Source organism: Syngnathoides biaculeatus, chromosome 2, assembly GCF_019802595.1.
Source record: "Syngnathoides biaculeatus isolate LvHL_M chromosome 2, ASM1980259v1, whole genome shotgun sequence".
Classification (NCBI taxonomy): domain Eukaryota; kingdom Metazoa; phylum Chordata; class Actinopteri; order Syngnathiformes; family Syngnathidae; genus Syngnathoides; species Syngnathoides biaculeatus.
Window position 1 is genome coordinate 40,694,596 of NC_084641.1, and position 20,881 is coordinate 40,715,476.

At 45.4% G+C, this 20,881-nt stretch overlaps 1 protein-coding gene across 1 annotated transcript in view; it reads left to right on the forward strand.

Moving 5' to 3' along the window:
* Nucleotides 1-9,487: 9,487 nt before the first annotated feature.
* pfkma (phosphofructokinase, muscle a) overlaps nt 9,488-20,881 on the forward strand; it is a 59,279-nt gene continuing 47,885 nt past the window's right edge. The window contains exons 1-5 of the mRNA XM_061810969.1: nt 9,488-9,799; nt 10,137-10,302; nt 10,459-10,503; nt 19,552-19,660; nt 19,748-19,843. Coding sequence (XP_061666953.1) covers nt 9,574-9,799; nt 10,137-10,302; nt 10,459-10,503; nt 19,552-19,660; nt 19,748-19,843 — 642 coding nt within the window. The 5' untranslated portion in view covers nt 9,488-9,573. The remainder of the gene's footprint in view (nt 9,800-10,136; nt 10,303-10,458; nt 10,504-19,551; nt 19,661-19,747; nt 19,844-20,881) is intronic.

Here is a 20,881-nt window from a genome sequence, read left to right on the forward strand (position 1 = left end):
GTGGCAGAGTGCCGAACTTGCGGTCCTCACGCCCCAGGTTCAGCGGGGATTAGATAACCGGCCGAGCTACGCCCACGTCACGGTTGCAACAGACTGGCTGCTGACCCACTCATGCAGCGGTGGAAACTGTCCCGCAACCAAGCCAAGTCCACATTGCTGTGGCAACAGATCCGCCGCCGTGCCACGCCCATGTCGCAGTTTCAACAGATTCTTTGCAAACCCATGCTCATGCTGCGGTAGCCACTGATTCGCCACCGAGCCAAGCTCACGTTTCGGTGAAACCGTTCCGCCGCCTTGCCATGCCCACGTCGCACTTTCAAGAGACCCGCTGCTGACCCATACTGACGCCATGGTATCTATCGACCCGTTTCCAAACCTAGCTCACGTCGCTGGTGGTAACAGATCCGCTGCCGCGTCACACCCACATCGCGGTGGCGACAGACTTCCGGGCGAGCGTCGAAATAAAAGGGCGGAATTGGCAATCGAAGATAAGCCTGCCAGAGCGCCTCCACTGTGTGTTTTCCCGAAAAACAAAACTCAGAAACGAATTGCAGAGGGCTTAAGTTCAGAGGATGGAGTGAATTCAGATAAAGACAAGGCAAACTATTTTCCTCCAGGGGAGGACTTTATCATTCCCATCACTCCATGCTGTTCCCAAGAACGATCTATTCCTGCCCCCCAGTTTCTGCCAGTTATCCTCCGGGATCCCTGACTCTGAGCCAGTCGGATTCTGGCTGAAGCAGTCGACTCTCATTCATGGGCAAGCACCCAGTTCAAGTATGCGAAGTCAAACTCCTAAAGAGCAACAAAGCAGCATTCTGCAGCCTGTGGTTTATCAGGAGCCACTCTACAAATCCCACCCTCCTGTTCAGGTGGCGGAAACGGCTCATCGGCTGCCTCACGTTCCTGTCCAGAAGGCGGTGACATCACAGTCCCCTTCATTCCGGTACCGGCGGCGACAAGTATTCGGAAGTCTCACATTCCTGTCTAGACTGCGACTGGCCCATGGCCGCCCCCCGCTCCTGCTTCAACGGCGACCGGCACGCGGCAGCCTCACGCCTCTGTCTCGATGGCTGCCTCCTCCCTAACCTACTTCAATGGCGACCGGTCCACGGCCATCTGAGGGCCACGCCATGACGGCGACCGATCTTCGGCTGCCCCGCGACCTAGCCTCGGCAGCGACTGATCCCCGGCCGCCTCACGACCAAGCCTCGGCGCCGACTGGTTCCTGGCTGTCTCACGACCTACCCTCGGCGGTGACCAACCCACGGCTATCTCCCGACCGAGCCTCGGTGGCGACCGATCCCCAGCCGCCTCACAACCACGTCCTAGGAGGACTTTGTCTGGAGCAGTCGCATGCTTCCGTCTGGTTCCTGCTTCGCCGTTGGGTTCCTCCTCGAGGATGTCCGCCCAAATCACCCCGTGGGGACCCTGGTGCTTGGCATCCAGGTCGACCTCCTGACCTGCCCAGCCCGATGCTTCGCTTTTAGTGGTCTGGACGGCCACCTGACAGACTGGCGTTGGGGGTTGGCCGCCCCTGGACATGTTGTTTTTGTGCGTGTGTGTTTGTTTCTTTTGTTTAGGCAAGTCTGGGATCCGCACCTTATAGTGTGTGTGTGTGTGTGTGGGGGGGGTTCTGTCATGAGCCATGCTGGACCACGGCCAAGAGAGGAATGGCCACTGCCCTGGCCGGTGACACCTGTCACCCCTCTCAGCTGTTAATTTTGGGACTGTAGTTAGATGTATTTAAGTTGGAGTTTTTATCACTGGCATTTGCCAGATCATTACCATTAATGCCTCGTTCCCACACTTCCTCGACTCTCAGAATACCAACCACTGCCTGTCTCCCAACCTACCCCGTAAGCCTGACGTTTTTATCACTACTGCGCTCGTGGACTGCCTGCCTGGTTACCGATTCTGGACTGAAAGATATTTCCCGAACTGCCTCCACGTTTCCCGAGTCGTGCATTTGGGTCCAACTCTGCGTTCTGTTATGACACAAAGTTTATAAAACAGTGGTGACAGATTAGAGACAGTGGCACTGAAGAGACAACAGGAAGGGGAACTGGAGGTGGCAGAAATGAAGATGTTGAGGTTATCACTCGGAGTGAGCAGGTTGGATAGGATTAGAAATGAGCTAATTAAAGTGACAGCCAAAGTTGGATGTTTTGGAGACAAGGTTCGAGAGAGCAGACTTCGATGGTTTGGACATGTCCAGAGGTGAGAGAGAGAGTATATTGGTAGAAGGGTGCTGAGGATGGAGCTGCCAGGCAAAAGAGCGAGAGGAAGACCAAAGAGAAGGTTCATGGATGTTGTGAGGGAAGACATGATGGTACTTGGGGCTAGAGAGGAGGATGCAGGAGATGGGCTAAGATGGAAAAAGATGACACGCTGTAGCAACCCCTGAACGGGACAAGCTCTTGGTTGTTACAACAGATGAGACAGATATTCAAAGAGGTCCTTCTAAAGAATACCAGATGAAAAAATTAGAAAAGATCGATAGATTTTGGCAATTAAACGTGATGGATGGTGCCCAACCAAATACTTAATTTCAGATAGGAATCATTCTTCTCAATCTCAAATTCAAATTCACAGCAAGTATTTATAATGGCACATTTGAGAACAATGCATAAAAAAAAAAGACAGGAACTTGTCAACAACGTACACGGAAGCATGTTGCGTCCACACATTAACCTTCGGTAAACCTCTCCCCGATAGACTTTTTTTTATATATGCATTGTTCTCAAATGAGTCCAATGTGTATTAAAAAAAAAAAAAAGAAAATAAACCGTATGTCGCAGAGAGGTTTATGTCGGTTAACATACGACCACAGCACGGTTCCGTGTACGGGGGCTGAAGCCTATCCCAGCGGTTTATTTTCTTTTTTTAAATATGCATTGGACTCATTTGAGAACAATGCATGCATCCATCCATCCATTATCTACGGCTTTTCCGGGTTGGGTCGCAGGGGAAGAAGCTTCAGCAGGGATACCCAGACTTCCCTTTCCTCCGCCACTTCTTCCAGCTCTTCCTGAGGGATCCCGAGGCGTTCCCAAGCCAGCAGGGAGACATAGTCTCTCCAGCATGTCCAGGGTCGTCCTCGGGGTCTTTTTCCGGTGGGACATGCCCGGAACACCTCACCAGGGAGGCGTCCAGGAGACATCTGAATCAGATGCCCCAGCCACCTCATCTGGCTCCTCTAAATGCAGAGGAGTAGCGGCTCGACACTGAGCCCCTCCCGGATGACCAAGCTTCTCACCCTATCTCTCAGGGAGACCCCGGATACCCTGCGGAGGAAATTCATTTCGGCCATTTGTATCCGGGATCTTGTTCTTTTGGTCACGACCCATAGCTCATGCCCATAGGTGAGGGTAGGAACGTAGATCGACTGGTAAATTGAGAGCTTTGCCTTTTGACTTAGCTCCCTCTTTATCACAACGGACTGATACAAAGTCCACATCACTGCAGACGCTGCACCGATCCACCTGTCGATCTCCCGCACCATTCTTCCCTCACTCATGAACAAGACCCTAAGATACTTGAACTCCACCAGTTGGGGAAGGATCTCATCCCCGACCTGGGGAGGGCATGCAACCCTTTTCCGACTGAGGACCATAGTCTCGGATTTTGAGGTGCTGATTCTCATCCCAGCCGCTTCACACTCGGCTGCGAATCGCTCCAGTGAGAGCTGGAGATCACGGCTTGATGAAGCCAACAGAACCACATCATCCGCATAGAGCAGAGATGCGATGCTGAGGCCACCAAATTGGACACCCTCTATGCCTCGGCTGCACCTAGAAATTCTGTCCATAAAAGTTATGAACAAAATCGGTGACAATGGGCAGCCTTGGTGGAGTCCAACTCTCACTGGAAATGAATCCGACTTATTGCGGCAATGCAGACCAAACTCTGACAGTGGTCGTACAGAGACCGAACAGCTCGTATCAGGGGATTCATTATAGCATACCCCCGAAGAACTCCCCAAGACACGGTCGAATACCTTCTCCAAGTCCACAAAATACATGTAGTCTGGTTGGGTGAACTCCCATGTACCCTCGAGGATCCTGCCGAGGGTGTAGAGCTGCTCCACTGTTCCACAGCCAGGACAAAAATCACATTGCTCCCCCTGAATCTGAGACTCAACTTCCCGACGGACCCTCCTCTCCAGTACCCCTGAGTAGACCTTACCAGGGAGGCTGAGGAGTGTGATCCTCTATAGTTAGAACACACCCTTTGGTCACCCTTCTTCTGCCAATCCAGAGGCACTGTCCTCAATGTCCACGCGATTTTGCAGAGGCGTGTCAACCAGGACAGCCCCACAACATCCAGAGCCTTTAGGAACTCCAGGCAAATCTCATCCACCCCCGGGGCCTTGTATCAAGGAGCTTTTTAACCACCTTGGTGACCTCAACCCCAGAGATAGAAGAGCCCACTTCAGAGCAACCAGACTCAACTTCGTGGGAAGGCATGTTGGTGGAATTGAGGAGGTCTTCGAAGTATTCTCCCCACCGACTCACAACATCCCGAGCTGAGGTCAGCAGTGCCCCCTCCCCACTATACACAGTGTTGATGGTGCACTGCTTCCCCCTCCTGAGACGCCGGACGGTGGACCAGATTTGCCTGTCACAAGGAGGTTTACCGAAGTTTAATGTGTGGCCGCAAGACGCTTCCGTGTACTTTGGAGACGACGACTCTTTTATTTTTTTTAACGCATTTTTCTCAAATGAGCTAACTTGGCGTTATAAATACTTCTTGGGAAACGCTACGAAGGAGCCGACTCGTTTGTCCTCTTTTTTTATAGTTAATGAATGCGAGTTTGAATGAATGCGAGCACAACCCTTGTGAGGATAACCGGCTAAGAAAATGGGTGGCTGGAAGGATAGATGGATTTTTTTAATGATACACGTCAAACAAATTCCCAGTACCTAGTACACTGTTCTTCTCAACGATGTGTTAAACAATCCATTTTCCTCAGGCTTTCAACGAGAAATGAATGTTCAACAGATGCTAGCTTCATCCTGAAATAGGGACCTCCTGATTCACACATGTATTTCATAAAATTGATGACCTCACTGATTGAATGCCATACTGCTATTTTTTAACACACCCCTTTCAACAATCGTGTATATCCTGAATGCCAGCTCTTGTTTGTTTTCTGAGAATCTACTGCACCTACTGTTAACTTGTTTGACATGTAGGAATTTAAAAAAAAAAAAAAAAAGATACTGAAAATGAGGATTAATTGTGGCACGGTGAAGCAGCTGTAAAGTGTTGGTCTCACGGCCCCACCTGTGTAGAGCTTGCATGTTCTCCCCATGCCTGCGTGGGTTTTTTTCTGTGCACTTCGGTTTCCTCCCACATCCCAAAAACATGCAACATTAATTGGACACTCTAAATTGCCACTTGGTGTGATTGTGAGTGGTACTGTTGTCTGTCTTCATGTGGCCTGCGATTGGCTGGCAATCAGTTCAGGGTGTACCCTGCCTCCTACCCATTGACAGGTTCGATAGGCGCCAGCACTCCCGCAGCCCCTGTGAGGATAAGCGGCCAAGAAAATGGATGGATGTGGATTAATCTACTAAGTCGCATTGGACTGCTATTATTTTGAACACTATTGTATCAGAATCAGATTTAATGGCCAAGTATGTAACAACACACAAGGAGTTTGTCTCCGGTAGTCAGTGCCGCAGTAGACTGTATATTCTGTATCTATTACATAAGGCATTTTCAAATTTAAAGTGTGCTACACAGATATTTCTCATCCACTATATTGTTACAGTATCCTGTATATTGTTAATGATATTGTTCATGCAGAGGTGCCGTTGCTTTAAAATGAGTTGTCTTGCCCCAGGCACTATTAGGGGTACGGTTTGTTTGTTTTATAAATCAAATATATTCCTCTTTTGATGCAGCTCAACATTAATGAATTTAATTAGTCAGACCTTCCCAAAAGTGTTAAGTGTTTTCTAAGAAATAACATTACACTATACAAAACAGGGAAATTCCTCGTTCCTGGCCGGGACCTTGGTTACCCCTAAACCTCTGGTGCTACAGATGCCCCTATTGCTTTTTGGTGCATGTCTGGTGTACTTTCTGGTGTACAGATTTTATGTGACATTTACAAGTCTCAGGAAAACTCCATGCGCTACAGCCTGTATAATTTACCCCCAGCCTCAGAATTCAATATCTCTCGTCTCTTTGGTGTTTCTGTATTCTTTCCCAGTTTATTCACAGTTGGTGTATCAGAAGTCTGAACTGGAGAATACACATAGATGAGAAATGAGCACGGCGCGTAAAAGAAGGTCAAGTGCAAGCAGGAGAATATGGCCCTTTCTGAACACTGTTGTATGAAATAAGAGTAGTACAACTGCTACTAGGACATGTATGGAATACTGTTCGTGCCACTATGGCTTACAACATTACATTACATTACACGACATTACATACTACACTACATTATTACATTACTCCAGAAGACTATTAGGAGTACTCCGATTAAGGCATTTACAGTATAAAACTACTTCCCTTATAACTACTACTACTACCACAAAAGTCATACGAGCAGACCCATTACAAGCACTGCAACTGCTATAACTGACCATGCTCTGATCATAAATTAAACCAATTTTTAAAATCTCCACTTGTGTATTTCAGGTATGAATGCTGCTGTAAGAGCAACAGTAAGAGTAGGTATCTACACTGGAGCCAGAGTGTACTTTGTGCATGAGGTAGGAAACACTCAAGCACTGTTGTATTCAAATATGACGGTACTATACTGTATATTCAGCATTTTATAATATATGCCAATTATATGAAGTGTGATGAAAAAGATACTGGTTATATAAATGTGTGGTTCAGGGGTACCAGGGCCTGGTGGATGGAGGAGAAAACATTCGGCCTGCCACGTGGGAGAGTGTTTCTATGATGCTTCAGCTGGTGAGTTGATGACATGCATGTGTGCCCCTCAAAAAAAAAAAAAGTAAAACTAGCAGTGTGTCTGTGAGTAAATATTTCATATTGCACCAGTCATCAGTAGGGAAACTAGAATGTGTCATGACCAGAACACGAGGCTGAACCCAAAATGCACGACTCACGAGACTACCTACAGTTTGGAAAATGTATTTATTCGGTCTGAGGTCGATCCACAGGTAGGCAGTCCAAACAAGCAGCAGTGTCAGAATCAATCGGCGGAGAGATTGGGTCATCAACAAGGCAGGGTTCAGTACACAGAGCATCAAAGACAAGGACATGGATTTGCAGGAGCGTGACATGGAAGTACAGTGATCTGGCAAGGACCAGACCGCACACGTGACAAGATATCCGGACTGTAATTCACGAGATGAGAAGCAGGTGGGCGCATCTGCTCATCGGAGCAGGTCGAGGAAAGACACACAGAGTCTCTTGTCAATTTTTAAAGTGATAGCGATGAGTGAGTCCAGGTCTGTCAGCAAGTCCAGCGGGATCAACTCGTCCTTTACTGCGGGGGACAGCCCTTGAAAGAATGCATCTAGAGCACTCTGTTGTTCCACTGACTTTCGGGTGCAAAAATGTGGAAGTCAATGGCGTAGTCGGAAGCCCTGCGCTTGCCTTGCTGCAGCGTGATCAAAGACTTCGCTGCTTCGCGTTCAGTGAATGGATACTGGAACATTTGCGCCATGGACTTCATGAATGACACCCACATCCGACATTTGTCCGCATTGCGGCTGTACTCCGCGGTCGCCCATGCTTCTGTGTGTCCCGTCAGGTGGGAAATGACAAAAACGATCGTGGCTCTGTCAGATGGAAAGGTGGCTGCCTGTAGCTCGAAGTGGAGCTTGCACTGCGTAATGAATGGCTTGATATTACCAGAGTCTCCTGAGAAACTCTCTGGATGTATGTGCGCCGGAAACCGGCAAGGGGACTGACTCGTGGAGGCGGGAGGATTCTGCAGCAGCTTCCGGTGCCGGGCTGGCATTGTCCCTGCTGGGGAAGGATTCGGACAGGGAACTAAGCCGAGCCCCAAATGGTGAGCAAATGTCTGGAAATGTTCTTCATGTTCGGCGAGGTGACGTACTTGAACCTGGAGAGCGTGGCGCACCGGACCTGAGTCGGCTGGGTCCATGTCATGGCCAGAACATGAGGCTGAACCCAAAATGCACGAGACCAGGTACAGTTTAGGAAGCATATTTATTCGGTCCAAGGTCGGTATGCAGGCAGACAGAGCACCAAGAGAGGAACCGTGGTACTCCATGCAGAAGTCTGGTGTGGCAGAGAAATATGTTAGAATAGCACAGGACATGTATATGTATGAGGGGAGCATTTACAGCGGTGAGATGTGTCGTAGGTGTTTCAGAAGAGTTTAAGGTGGAGGTGGGACTCCATCAGGAATCAGCTCTGAGCCCCTTCCTGTTTGCTGTGGTAATGGATAGGCTGACAGATGAGGTTAGAATGGAATCCACTTTGACCATGATGTTCGCAGATTAGATTATGATCTGCAGTGAAAGCAGGGAGTAGGCTGAGGAACAATTACAAAGATGGAGGTACGCACTGGAAAGGAGAGGATTGAAGATTGGCTGAAGTAAAACAGAATATCTGTGCATGAATGAGAGGGGAGGAGGAGTAAGAGTGAAGCTCCAGGGAGAAGAGATAGCGAGAGTGGACGACTTCAAATACTTGGGTTCAACAATACAGAGCAATGGTGAGTGTGGTAAGTAAGTGAAGAAACGGGTCCAAGCGTGATGGAACAATTGGCAGAAGGTGTCTGGTGTTCTATGTGACAGAAGAGTCTCCGCTTGGATGTAGGGCAAAGTTTATAAAACAGTGGTGAGGCCAGCCATCAGGTACGCATTAGAGACAGTGGCACTGAAGAAACAACAGGAAGCAGAACTGGAGGTAGCAGAAATGAAGATGTTGAGGTTCTCGCTTGATGTGAACAGGTTGAATAGGGTTAGAAATGAGCTCATTAGAGGGACAGCCAAAGTTGGATGTTTTGGAGACAAGGTTAGAGAGAGCAGACTTTGATGGTTTGGAGATGTTCGGAGGCGAGAGAGTATATTGGTAGAAGGGTGCTGAGATTGGAGCTGCTAGGCAAAGGAGTGAGAGGAAGACCAAAGAAAAGGTTGTTGGATGTTGTGAAGGAGGACATGAGGACAGTAGGTGTTAGAAAGGAAGATGCACAAGATAGGCTTAAATGGGAAAAAGATGACACACTGTGCCGACCCCTAACGGGACAAGCTGAAAGACAAAGAAGAAGAAGGTCGGTACACAGGCAGCAGTGTCAGAATCGATAGGCGGAGAAACTGGGTCATCAACAAGGCAGGGTTTGATACAGAGAGCATCAAAGACAAAGACATAGTTGCGGGAACGTGACATGGAAATACAACGAACTGGCAAGGACCAGATCTCATGCGTGGCAATATATCCAGATCGTAATTAAGGAGACAAGAAGCAGGTGGGTGCATCTGCTCATTGCAGCAGGTGCCCACTGGGTCGAGGAAAGACACACCCATGACACAGTGGCCCTAAGGGTAGAAAAGATATGCCATTTGCATCCCATGAACTGTGATAAGGTACTTGTTGTCACAAGACACAAGCATGCTCATCAGCTTTTGGTCTTTTGGTGTGCATCAGGGGGGAACAGTCATCGGTAGTGCACGCTGCAAAGACTTTAGATCCAGGGAGGGCCGCATGAAAGCAGCTTGTAACCTGGTGAAGCTCGGAATTACCAACCTGTGTGTCATCGGAGGGGATGGCAGCCTAACCGGAGCCAATGAGTTCAAGACTGAGTGGAGCGAACTGCTGGCTGACCTGCTTCGAGCTGGTGAGGAGGCATTGTTTTGCATCTACCTCAGAGATAATATGTATTAGGTACGCTGAGCTCTTTAGTTACTGTTTCACCATTGCTTTCGCGCTGTCCAGTTACTTTTTCACCGAGGGCCTTTCCTCAACCTAAACAAAATTGTTTTGAAAAAAAGCTTTTTGTCTTTTCTTGGGTTGTCTTTGCGCTTCATTGAAATTGGCATTTACATGTGATGAATGTAGGGAGAACATCAGGAAGTGATCAAAAACTTTTTGATGAAACAATATATCAAAGGCAAACATTTTAGATGTACAGGTAATGTGCATTTCTTGTTACTGCATCATTATTAAACATGCAGGTAAGGTTACGGATCAAGAGGCCAAAAAGTCCTGCCACCTAAACATCGTGGGCATGGTGGGGTCCATCGATAATGACTTCTGCGGTACCGACATGACCATTGGTACAGACTCTGCCCTGCACCGCATTATCGAGGTGGTGGATGCCATCACCACAACTGCACAGAGGTCAGACAGTTCTATAATTACTACAATTCCTATTCTGGGGATAAATATCCAGTATTCCACAGATGTATGGAAGATACTAAATGCATATATGGATATGGGTGGAGGTACAGTCCTGCGCTTATGATGGTTACCATTGTTCCATGTGTGTATTCACAGCCACCAGAGGACCTTCATCCTCGAAGTGATGGGCAGACACTGTGGGTAGGTACATGAAATATTTTTTTATAAAATTTAATAAGAGGAGAATGAGTCAAAATCTGGTGAGAATTCAGGTTTTCCTGAAAACAATCTGAATCATGTAAGTACAATTATATATTTTCAAGTAGACAGCATCATTACAAGATGACACAAAAGAGTTGTCACATGTTGTGGTTTGTAGCTTGAAGCAAGGACAGTCGGACAGGCAGGAGTGCAGAAGAGTCTCCAAAATGATTATGAGAAGGCAAAAAGTGGTAATGAGTGCAGCATAAAAATAATCATAAATTAAAAGTGCAATAGTGAACAAAGAACATTGACATGACACCAAGGCACACCTGGAAAAAGCACGAGTTGATGGAGAGTGATGAGTTTCTGACAAAAGGGGCCCAACCTTTATGGGACTCAAAGCTGAATTAATTTAGAATTAAAATTTTAGATAATCTTCCTTTCATGTTGGTAAAAGGATGCTTTTACAAAGTGAAATTTTATAATTTTAAATTTTATAATTTCACTTTGGGCTAATCTTTTACATTGGATTTGATTTGTGTTTTTCATTATAAAAAAAACATAGCTGTTGAATCAAAATATCACAAATAGAATCCGTCAGTCAATGTGAAGCAAGATTTCAAGAACCAATGCATCATGCCATGATCCAACAAAATTCAAGAAGAAATGAGAAAAAAAGTGACTTTTCTGCTCTGGCACTAAGAAAGAAAGAAACAAACAAAGACAGACACACACACGCATGCATACACGTACACACACGCGCACACACACAAACGCACACAGCACACCCCACACACAAAGCAATTCCTTGAGTATAAGTATAGTGACAACTGATCACTTATTTGACAAAATTTCATCTATCGATCCAGTTTCTGTCCCGCTTATCTTCAGTACGATCGCAGGCATAATTTATATATTTTAAAAATTCCAATATGAATTTGGTCCATTTTATGATAACAGATATAGCTCTAACTGCCTGCTTCAGTTTTTCTAGTTGATGCATTTTACAGTTGAAAATTTAATGTGTGATTACTGATATGCAATACTGTACATGCAGTTTTAATCTCGATTGTATTTTTTTCTTATAGAGTTAGGGTTGTTACATTGATGATTTGATTTTGCACTTTTAAAGATCCCATATTTTGGCTATTTAGACTTCCATGGAGTGACTCTCTAACATGGACTTTGTATGTTTCAATTTCATTTGAAAAAACACCTTGGATTTGCCATACTTGTGTCCAGAAAAGGCCCATCTGACTTCAGTTTGACCCAGTTTTGTATCCACTTTGTCCATATTTGGCTAAAACAACCCCCTTTTCTCTGATTGGTTACCTCTGTGAAAAAGACCTGATGAGACCACATTTGTTATGTCGACACTACTGGCTCAGGATTGGATCGGGAAGGCAGAGAGCTTCCTAGTGATGTACATTGCCATGAGAAAGGGTTTTCGAGCATGAACTGCCCATTTAAAGTCACACAACTGCCTCTCAATTGAATTTAAATCTGGACATTGACCTGGGCACTCCAAAACTTAATTAATTAATTTATTTTTTTCTTTCTTTCTTTTTTCTTCCTTCCTTCCTTCCTTCCGTCCGTCCGTCCAATTTTGAGGTGGACTTGCTGCTGCGTTTCAGATTGTTATTTTACTGCATGATCCAAGAACGCTCGAGTTTGAGGCCACAAACTGATGGTCGGACATTCTCCTTCAGGATTTTCTGGTACACAGCAGAATTCATTGTTCCATCAATCACAGCAGGTTCTCCTGGTCCCGAGGAAGCAAAGCACCCCCAGAGTGTTGGCATAAACTTCTTTTTATCAAATGCTGTGGCATTTTTACGCCAGGGCTGAACACCTTCCAAAAAGTTCAGTTTTTGTCTCATCAGTCCACAGAATGTTACTCCGAGAGTCTTGAGGATCATCAAGATGTTTTTGGGGACATGTGAGATGAGCCTTTGTATTGTTTGCTGACATCAGAGGTTTCCGCCAGGGAATCCTCTCATGGATCCCATTTTTGGCCAGTGCGTGTGTGTGCGTGCTCCATTCCATTGCTATGCTGTGTGAAAAGCTGTTTTTAAAACATAAAGCTTTTGAACTTGTAAAGGACAATGTTGCTTCAACTGCCTCGGGTAAAATACTGGTTTGACCCTGACTGACAACTGAAAGTACCTTAGTGAACAGTTTGGGACCATGTCTGAAATTATTTTCAAAGTGAGAAAGATTTGAATCAGAATCAACTTTCTTCTTCTTCTTCTTTTCCTTTCGGCTTGTCCCGTTAGGGGTCGCCACAGCGTGTCATCTTTTGCCATCTTAGCCTATCTTCTGCATCTTCCTCTCTAACCCCAACTGCCCTCATGTCTTCCCTCACCACATCCATCAACCTTCTCTTTGGTCTTCCTCTCGCCCTTTTGCCTGGCAGCTCCATCCTCAGCACCCTACCACCAATATACTCACTCTCTCGCCTCTAAACATCTCCAAACAATTGAAGTCTGCTCTCTCGAACCTTGTCAGCAAAACATCCAACTTTGGCTGTCCCTCTAATGAGCTCATTTCTAATCCTATCCAACCTGCTCACTCCGAGCGAGAACCTCAACATCTTCATTTCTGCCACCTCCAGTTCTGCTTCCTGTTGTTTCTTCAGTGCCACCATATCTAATCCGTACATCATGGCCGGCCTCACCACTGTTTTGTAAACTTTGCCCTTCATCCTAGCAGAGACTCTTCTGTCACATAACACACCAGACACCTTTCGCCAGCTGTTCCAACCTGCTTGGATCCGTTTCTTAACTTCCTTACCACACTCACCATTGCTCTGGATTGTTGACCCTAAATATTTGAATTCGTCCACCCTCGCTATCTCTTCTCCCCGTAGCCTCACTCTTCCCCCTCCACTTTTCTCATTCACATACATATATTCTGTCTTACTTCGGCTAATCTTCATTCCTCTCCTTTCCAGTGCATGTCTCCATCTTTCTAATTGTTCCTCTCCATGCTCCCTGCTTTCACTGCATATCACAATATCATCTGCGAACATCATGGTTCAAGGGGATTCCAGTCTAACCTCATCTGTCAGCCTATCCATTACCACTGCAAACAGGAAGGGACTCAGAGCTGATCCCTGATGCAGTCCCACCTCCACCTTAAATTCCTCTGTCACACCTAAGGCACACCTCACCATTGTTCTGCTGTCATCATACATGTCCTGTACTATTTTAACATACTTCTCTGCCACACCAGACTTACGCATGCAGTACCACAGTTCCTCTCTTGGTACTCTGTCATGGGGTTTCTCTAGATCCACAAAGACACAATGTAGCTCCTTCTGACTTTAATGGCCAAGTATGTAACAACACAAGGAATTTGCCTCCGGCAGTCGGTGCCGCCCTGATACGACATTCAGAACAAACAAACAAGAACAAAGAACAAGAGACATTCAGTTAATAGGAACGAAAGAGCCACAGATATGCATGATGCAGTCTTCTTCATTTTGAGCAGTTAAGAGTGTGTCAATACCCCACATTATGTTAAGCTTGTACAGAGTGGCCTTACCCGTTCACGGTTCCTATTATAGACCAGTGCAAAGGGAGCAGTTTAAAATGAGGAATCGTGCGATAGTCTACAGTATATACGGTGAAGAAAAAATGAGTATTTGAACCCCCTTCTCCCACTTAGAAATCATGGTGGGGTCTGAAATTTTCATCGTAGGTGCATGTTCACTGTGAGAGAGTGAATCTAAAAAGAAAAATCCAGAAATCACAATGTTTGATTTTTTTTTTAATGATTTATTTGTGTGATACAGCTGTAAGTATTTGAACACCTGAGAAAAACAATGTTAATGTTTGGTATAGTAGCCTTTGTTTGCAATTACAGCGGTCAAATGTTTCCTGTAGTTGTTCATCAGGTTTGCACACACTGCAGGAGGGATTTTGGCCCAATCCTTCACACAGATCAGACAGGTTTCTGGGCTGTCACTGAAAAACCGAGTGATTCAGCTCCCTTCAAAGATTTTGTCTTGGATTTAGGTCTGGAGAATGGCTGGGTCATGCCAGAACCTTGAGATGCTTCTTACAGACCCACTCCTTGGTTTTAAAGGCTGTGTGCTTCAGGTCATTGTCATGTTGAAAGTCCCAGCCACGACTCATCTTCAATGCTCTGACTGAGGGAAAGAGGTTGTTCCCCAAAATCTCACAATACATGGCCGCGGTCATCCTCTCCTTAATACAGTGCAGTCGTCCTGTCCCATGTGCAGAAAAACACCCCCAAAGCACGATGCTACCACCCCCATGCTTCACAGTAGGGATAGTGTTCTTGGGATGGAACTCATCATTCATCTTCATCTAAACACATTAAGTGGAATTATGACCTAAAAACTTCCATCTGACAACAAATCTTCTCCCATGACTCCTCTGTATCATCTAAATGGTCATTGGTAAATTTAAGGTTGGCCTTGACATGTGCTGGTTTAAGAAGGGTAACCTTCCGTGCCATGCATGATTTTAAACCATGACGTCTTAGTGTATTAACCAACAGTCACCTTAGAAACGGTGGTCCCAGCGTTTTTCAGCTCATTGACCAAGTCCTGTCGTTTAGTCCTGGGCTGATTCCTCACCTTTCTAAGGGTCATTGAGACCCCACGAGTCGACTCCCATTGAGAATGACAGTCATGTTGAGCTTCTTCCATTTTCTCATGATTGCTCCAACCGTGGACCTTTTTTCACAAAGCTGCTTGGCAATTTCTCAGAAGCCCTTTCCAGCCATGTGGAGTTGTATAATTTTGTCTCTGGTGTCTTTGGACAGCTCTTTGGTCTTGGACATGTTACAACTTTGAGTCTTACTGATTGTATGGGGTGGACAGGTGTCTTTGTGCAATTAACAACCTCACACAGGTCCGTCTGATTCAGGATAATACATGGAGTGGTGATGGACCTTAAAAAGCGGACTAAATGGTCTTTGAGGGTCAGAATTCTAGCTGATAGACAGATGTTTGAATACATATTTGCAGCTGTATCACACAAATCGTTAAAAATTCCTACATTGTGATTTCTAGATTTTTCTTTTTAGATTACCTCTCCCACAGTGGACATGCACCTAGCCTAGCCAGTCTCCAGACCTAAACCCAATAGAAAAATCTTTGGAGGGAGGTGAAACTCCATGTTTCCTAGCGACAGCCCAGAAATCTGTCTGATCTAGAGAAAATTTCTGTAGAGGAGTGGGTCAAAATCCCTCCTGCAACTACAGGAAATGTTTGAACTCTGTAATTGCTAACAAAGGCGACTGTACCAAATATTAACATTGGTTTTCTCAGGTGCTGAAATACTTATTTGCAGCTGTATCACACAAATAAATTGTTAAAAAAAATCATACATTGAGATTTCTGGATTTTTGGACATGCACTTATGATGAAAATGTCAGACCTCTCCATGATTTCTACGTGGGAGAACTTGCAATATAGCAGGGTGTTCAAATACTTATTTTCTTCACTTTATTTTATTCACTTCACTAATACTGATAGGACCGGCAGGAAGTGAGGGTGTGTCCCAACAGCAGCACAAGGCAGAAAATAGTAGGTTCGCTGATCAAGAATTTAATGACTTAAATGCCAGAGGGAAAAAACAGTTTGAATGCCTGCTAGTTTTGAATTGCGTTGATCAGAAGTGCGTACCCGATGGAAGGAGCTAGAAGAGCTGTTGGCCAGGATGTCGAGGGTCCAAAAGGATCCTGCCCCCTAGTTCGAGTGGCGTGCAGGTCTTCAAGGGGTAGGTAGGGTAGTGCTGACAATCCGTTGAGCCGTTTTGATTGACCGCTGCAGTCGGAGTTTGACCTTTTTTGTGGCAACCCCAATTAAGTGGGCTGGAGGTGCACAGTACTGATTGGATGACCACTATGTAGAACTGTTTCAGCAGCTATTATGACAGCTCCAGTCATGCCACTTCCTGTCGGTATGCAGACTCATTGGCATCTTTGATGAGGCCGATGACTGTGGTGTCATCTGTGAACTTCAGGAGTTTGACAACCAGGTGCCTTAAGGTGCAGTCGTTTATGTAGAGGGAGAAGAGCAGTGGGGAGAGGACGCAAACTTAGGGTGCCCCAGTGCTGATAGTGCGCTTGCTCGAGGTGGTCTCCGCCAGCCTCATGTGCTGTGTTCTACTCATCAGGAAGTTGTAGATCCACTGGGAGATGGCAGGCGAGACGCTGAGCTGTAGAAGTTTGGAGGAGAGGAGTTCCGGATATAATGGCGTGAAACGCTGAGCTGAAGTCCACGAACAGGATCCTCCCATAGGTTCCGTCACTGTTGAGATATTCAAGGATGAAGTACAGACCCATGTAGGCGGCATCATCTGCAGACCTGTTAGCTCGAGACGTAAACTGCAGTGGGTCTAGCTGTGTACCCGTGACACTCTCGAGGTGGTCCTGCACAAAGTGTTCAAAGGACTTCATGACCACAGATGTCAAGGCAACAGGCCTGTGGTCATTAAGACCTGAAACTATTGCCTTTTTGGAGACTGGTATAATGGTGGAGCATTTGAAGCAGGTTGGTTCTTCACACAGTTCTAGAGACCTGGTGAAGGTCTTTGTGAAAACAGTACCAAGTTGGTCTGCACAGACTTTGAGGCAGGATGGGGACACAAGCTCTGGGCCCGGCGCTTTGTTGATATTTTGTTGTTTGATGATCTGCCTCACGTCCCTTTCATGGATGTTAAACGGTGGAGTGGAGGGTTATGCAACTTAATGGGTCTGTAGAGTAAAAGTGTCCTTTTCAACTCAGCAGTAAAAGCTGTTGAGGTTTGGAGTCATTGGCACCAAGGTATTTCTCCAGTTTAGCTGCACAGTCCCTCTTTGGATGTTAATTTTTTTAGTCAGCTGGTATCTAGTGCAATTGTAGAGGGCCTTCCCCACTATGATATGCAACCTTTTAGCCTGGCAGAGTTGCATAAGTCTGGCTGCAAACCACAGCTTGTTATTGAATGTGCTAAAACATTTTGGTTGGGACACACACATCCTCACAGAAACTGACATACGCAGTAACAATATCTGTGAATTCGTCAAGGCTGCTCGCTGAATTTTCAAAGAGACACTTTTTTCTGCATCAATGCAGCTTTGAAGTTCTTATTTTGCCTCATTGGCCCACATTTTAACTGATTTTGCCAAAGGCTTCACGCACATAAGTGCTTGCCTGTATGTAGGTATTAAGTAGAGTAAGCAGTGATCAGAGGAGCCTAGGGGAGCGCGGGGAATTGCGCGATATGCGTGTTCATGGCAGTATGACAGGGGTCTAGAGTGTTATTTTCCTTTGTCAGACCTTTACGTACTGCTTATATTTAGGGAGTTCGTGGTTAAGTTCAGCTGTGTTAAAAACTCCTAGGAAAAGGAGCGGTGAATTTGAGTGTTTTTTCCCAATCTTGTTTACCTGTTCGGTGAGCGTTAGCAGTGCTGTGTTCATGCTAGTTTGGGGTGGAATGTAAACACTGACAAAAATGAAAGAGGCAAATTCAGGCAGCAAGTAAAACAGCTTACAGTTCAAGAATGACGTTTCTAAAAGCGGACTGCAGTGTGTGCTGAGCTATGTAATGTAGGTGCACCATTTCTCATTGATATAAAACCATATTCCACCCCCTTTCAATTTACGTCCTAGCACCGTAATGCAGTCCACTCGATACAAATGAAAAACAGGTAGCGTAACGGCACCATCGGGAACGCATCCACGAAGCCAAGTCTCCGTGAAGCACAGGATGGCAGATCGTCTAACATCTTTACAGTTCTTGTTCAGAAGCTGGAGTTAAGCCATTTTGTCAGCTAGGGAGTGTAGCTACGTGACATGAATCAACGGAAGCACCAATTGGTGTGCCGAATTTCACAGTTGAATTTGTAGAACTGCTCCGGGGAAGACTCTGATGAGCAAGTCATTTCTTGTGTACATGAGTCCTGAGACGACCAAAAAACACAGAAACATAAACCCTACCAGGCAGCACGTACCAAAGGTGGCCACCCTGGTAGGTGTCATCTTGTTCGTTGCATTTCTTTTCAGTTATCCCTCCATCCATCTTCTTTGCTGGTCATCCTCACAAGTGTCGCAGGACTGCTAGAACCTATGCCAACTGTCAACGGGCAGGTGGCGGGGTACACCCTGAACTGGTTGCCAGCCAATAACAGGGCGCATGGAGACACACAACAGTCGCGCTCACAATCACACCTCGGGGCAATTTAGAATGTCCAATTAATGTTGCATGTTTTTGGGATATGGGAGGAAACTGGAGTGCCCAGAGAAAACCCTTGCAGGAACGAGGAGAACATGCAGACTCCACACAGGCAGGGCCAGGATTGAACCCAAGTTCTCAAAACTGTGAGGCCAATGCTTTACAACTGCACCATTGTGTTGCCTCTCTGCCGTTAATCGCGTTAATTTTTTTTCAAGTGCTCTGATGCCAGATCGGTTAGGTCATTTTAAAAATAAATAAATAAACAGACAACAAACTTAAAACAATTTAAATCTCTGGTTTATTTTAGTTGATGCTTTCAGAGACATCTCTTTCCCAGTTCAACGATGATCTGAAATGCATCCAAGGAAATTATCATCTCTGGATTTAATCACACACTCTCCTATTTGGTGACTGGTGACTTGACTTACAAAAATAAAAATATTAAGAATGAAAATAATGGGTTCTGTCTTTCCCATTGTGGAGGGAAGCCTTTTTGCAGCTAGCCAATCACATGCCTTCTGCAACTCAAAGCTCAGTGTGTCCTCAACCCCTGATTTGTCTGAGTGAGCAACAATTACGGGTCATCTACGTCCAAAAAAAAGTGATCAGAAGAGATAGCAGATTTAAAATCACTCTTGCATTGTTCATAAAATAAAGGCCCGAGGATGCTTCCCTATTATTCCCATTGCAGTTCGTCACTTGATGGAAGACTATCAACTTATACTATTTGAGTATAGTTCTCTAGATAGTTGGTGTTTCAGAGAAAACAAAAATACTTGTGTTTTCTGTCTGCAAGTAAACAAAAAAGGTAATATTACGAGAATTGTGTCTTTCTGCCTTCGACTGAAAGGTACCTGGCGCTGGTGTCGGCTCTAGCCTGTGGTGCCGACTGGGTGTTCATTCCAGAGATGCCACCAGACAATGGCTGGGAGGAACACTTGTGCAGGAGGCTGGCAGATGTACGACTGTTCCTGCACCCACACCACATTCCTCTGCTCATGGTTCATCTCACAAGACACAATGATGATAATAACTTGTCTTTTCAGCAACGGGCCAGAGGTTCTCGTCTAAATGTGATAATCGTCGCTGAGGGTGCAATGTCCAGAGAAGGCAAACCCATTTCTTCAGACAACATTAAGAAGGCAAGGCTCACCTAGCAACCCAGTGTTCCAAATTTATATTTTCAATTATGTGCATTCTTGGCCAGTTGTTATAAGATAAGTATACTGTATGATTGTACTAAACAAAGAAAAACAAGGGAACAGTTAAAAATAGAAATAGCAAGTAATAACCATTGAAATGGTAATTTTAAACATGACAGGACGGCACCTGCGCCAACATTCTCACAAAATATTTGTAGCAGGTTTTCACTGGTTTGAAGGGCCCCCAGTCTTCTAGTAGGAAGTAATGGGGATTTCATTGAACAAAAATCACCATGATGGCAAGTGTTTTTGTAACAGTGTTCCAAAAACAACAACTAAAGGCATTCAGAAAAAAATTATTCCAACCCAAGGATTCTGACACTAAAATCAAGTTACAGTAACATGGGAGTCCTCTTCGTTTTTACCCTAATAATGTTCTCATCAATTTGATGTTGATGGATAGCTTTTTCTGTACCTCATTTAAGCACAATCGCAAACCTGCAGAAAGTAACTTTCACAACAATTTGTCTGAATTTCCATATTTTAAAAATTATGTCAAGAACATGACCGTGGGACAGTTATTACAGGATATTATGTTATAGGATAAAAGGAATTTAAGAGGGGGGGACTGTGTTATCCGCTAGTCCCCAAATGACTTGCTGCGGCCCACTGCTAGGCCAGTGATGTCGTTACCTGGAACTAACACAGCTAAGATTTGCTGAGTAGCCCGTGCATTGATGAAGAAAGTATAACCAGTAGATGTGAGAACGAATTTGAATTCCAGGACACACTGACTCTCAAGACTTAAAACACATATTATGGTAATGCAGTATGCTTGAATTTTCTACCAAATGGGATTCTGACAGCTGTAGGGTGCACAGAGACTGAGGTTCACCCAGCATGCAAGATCAAGGCTACTCTTCCCCAAGCATTTAAGATGGGAAAGCCCTTGATTACACACGCTCAGTGCCGCAATGAACAATTTCTCAAAGCGGAGGGAAAATGAAACCCCTTGGTAGCAGCGACCGCAATGAATTA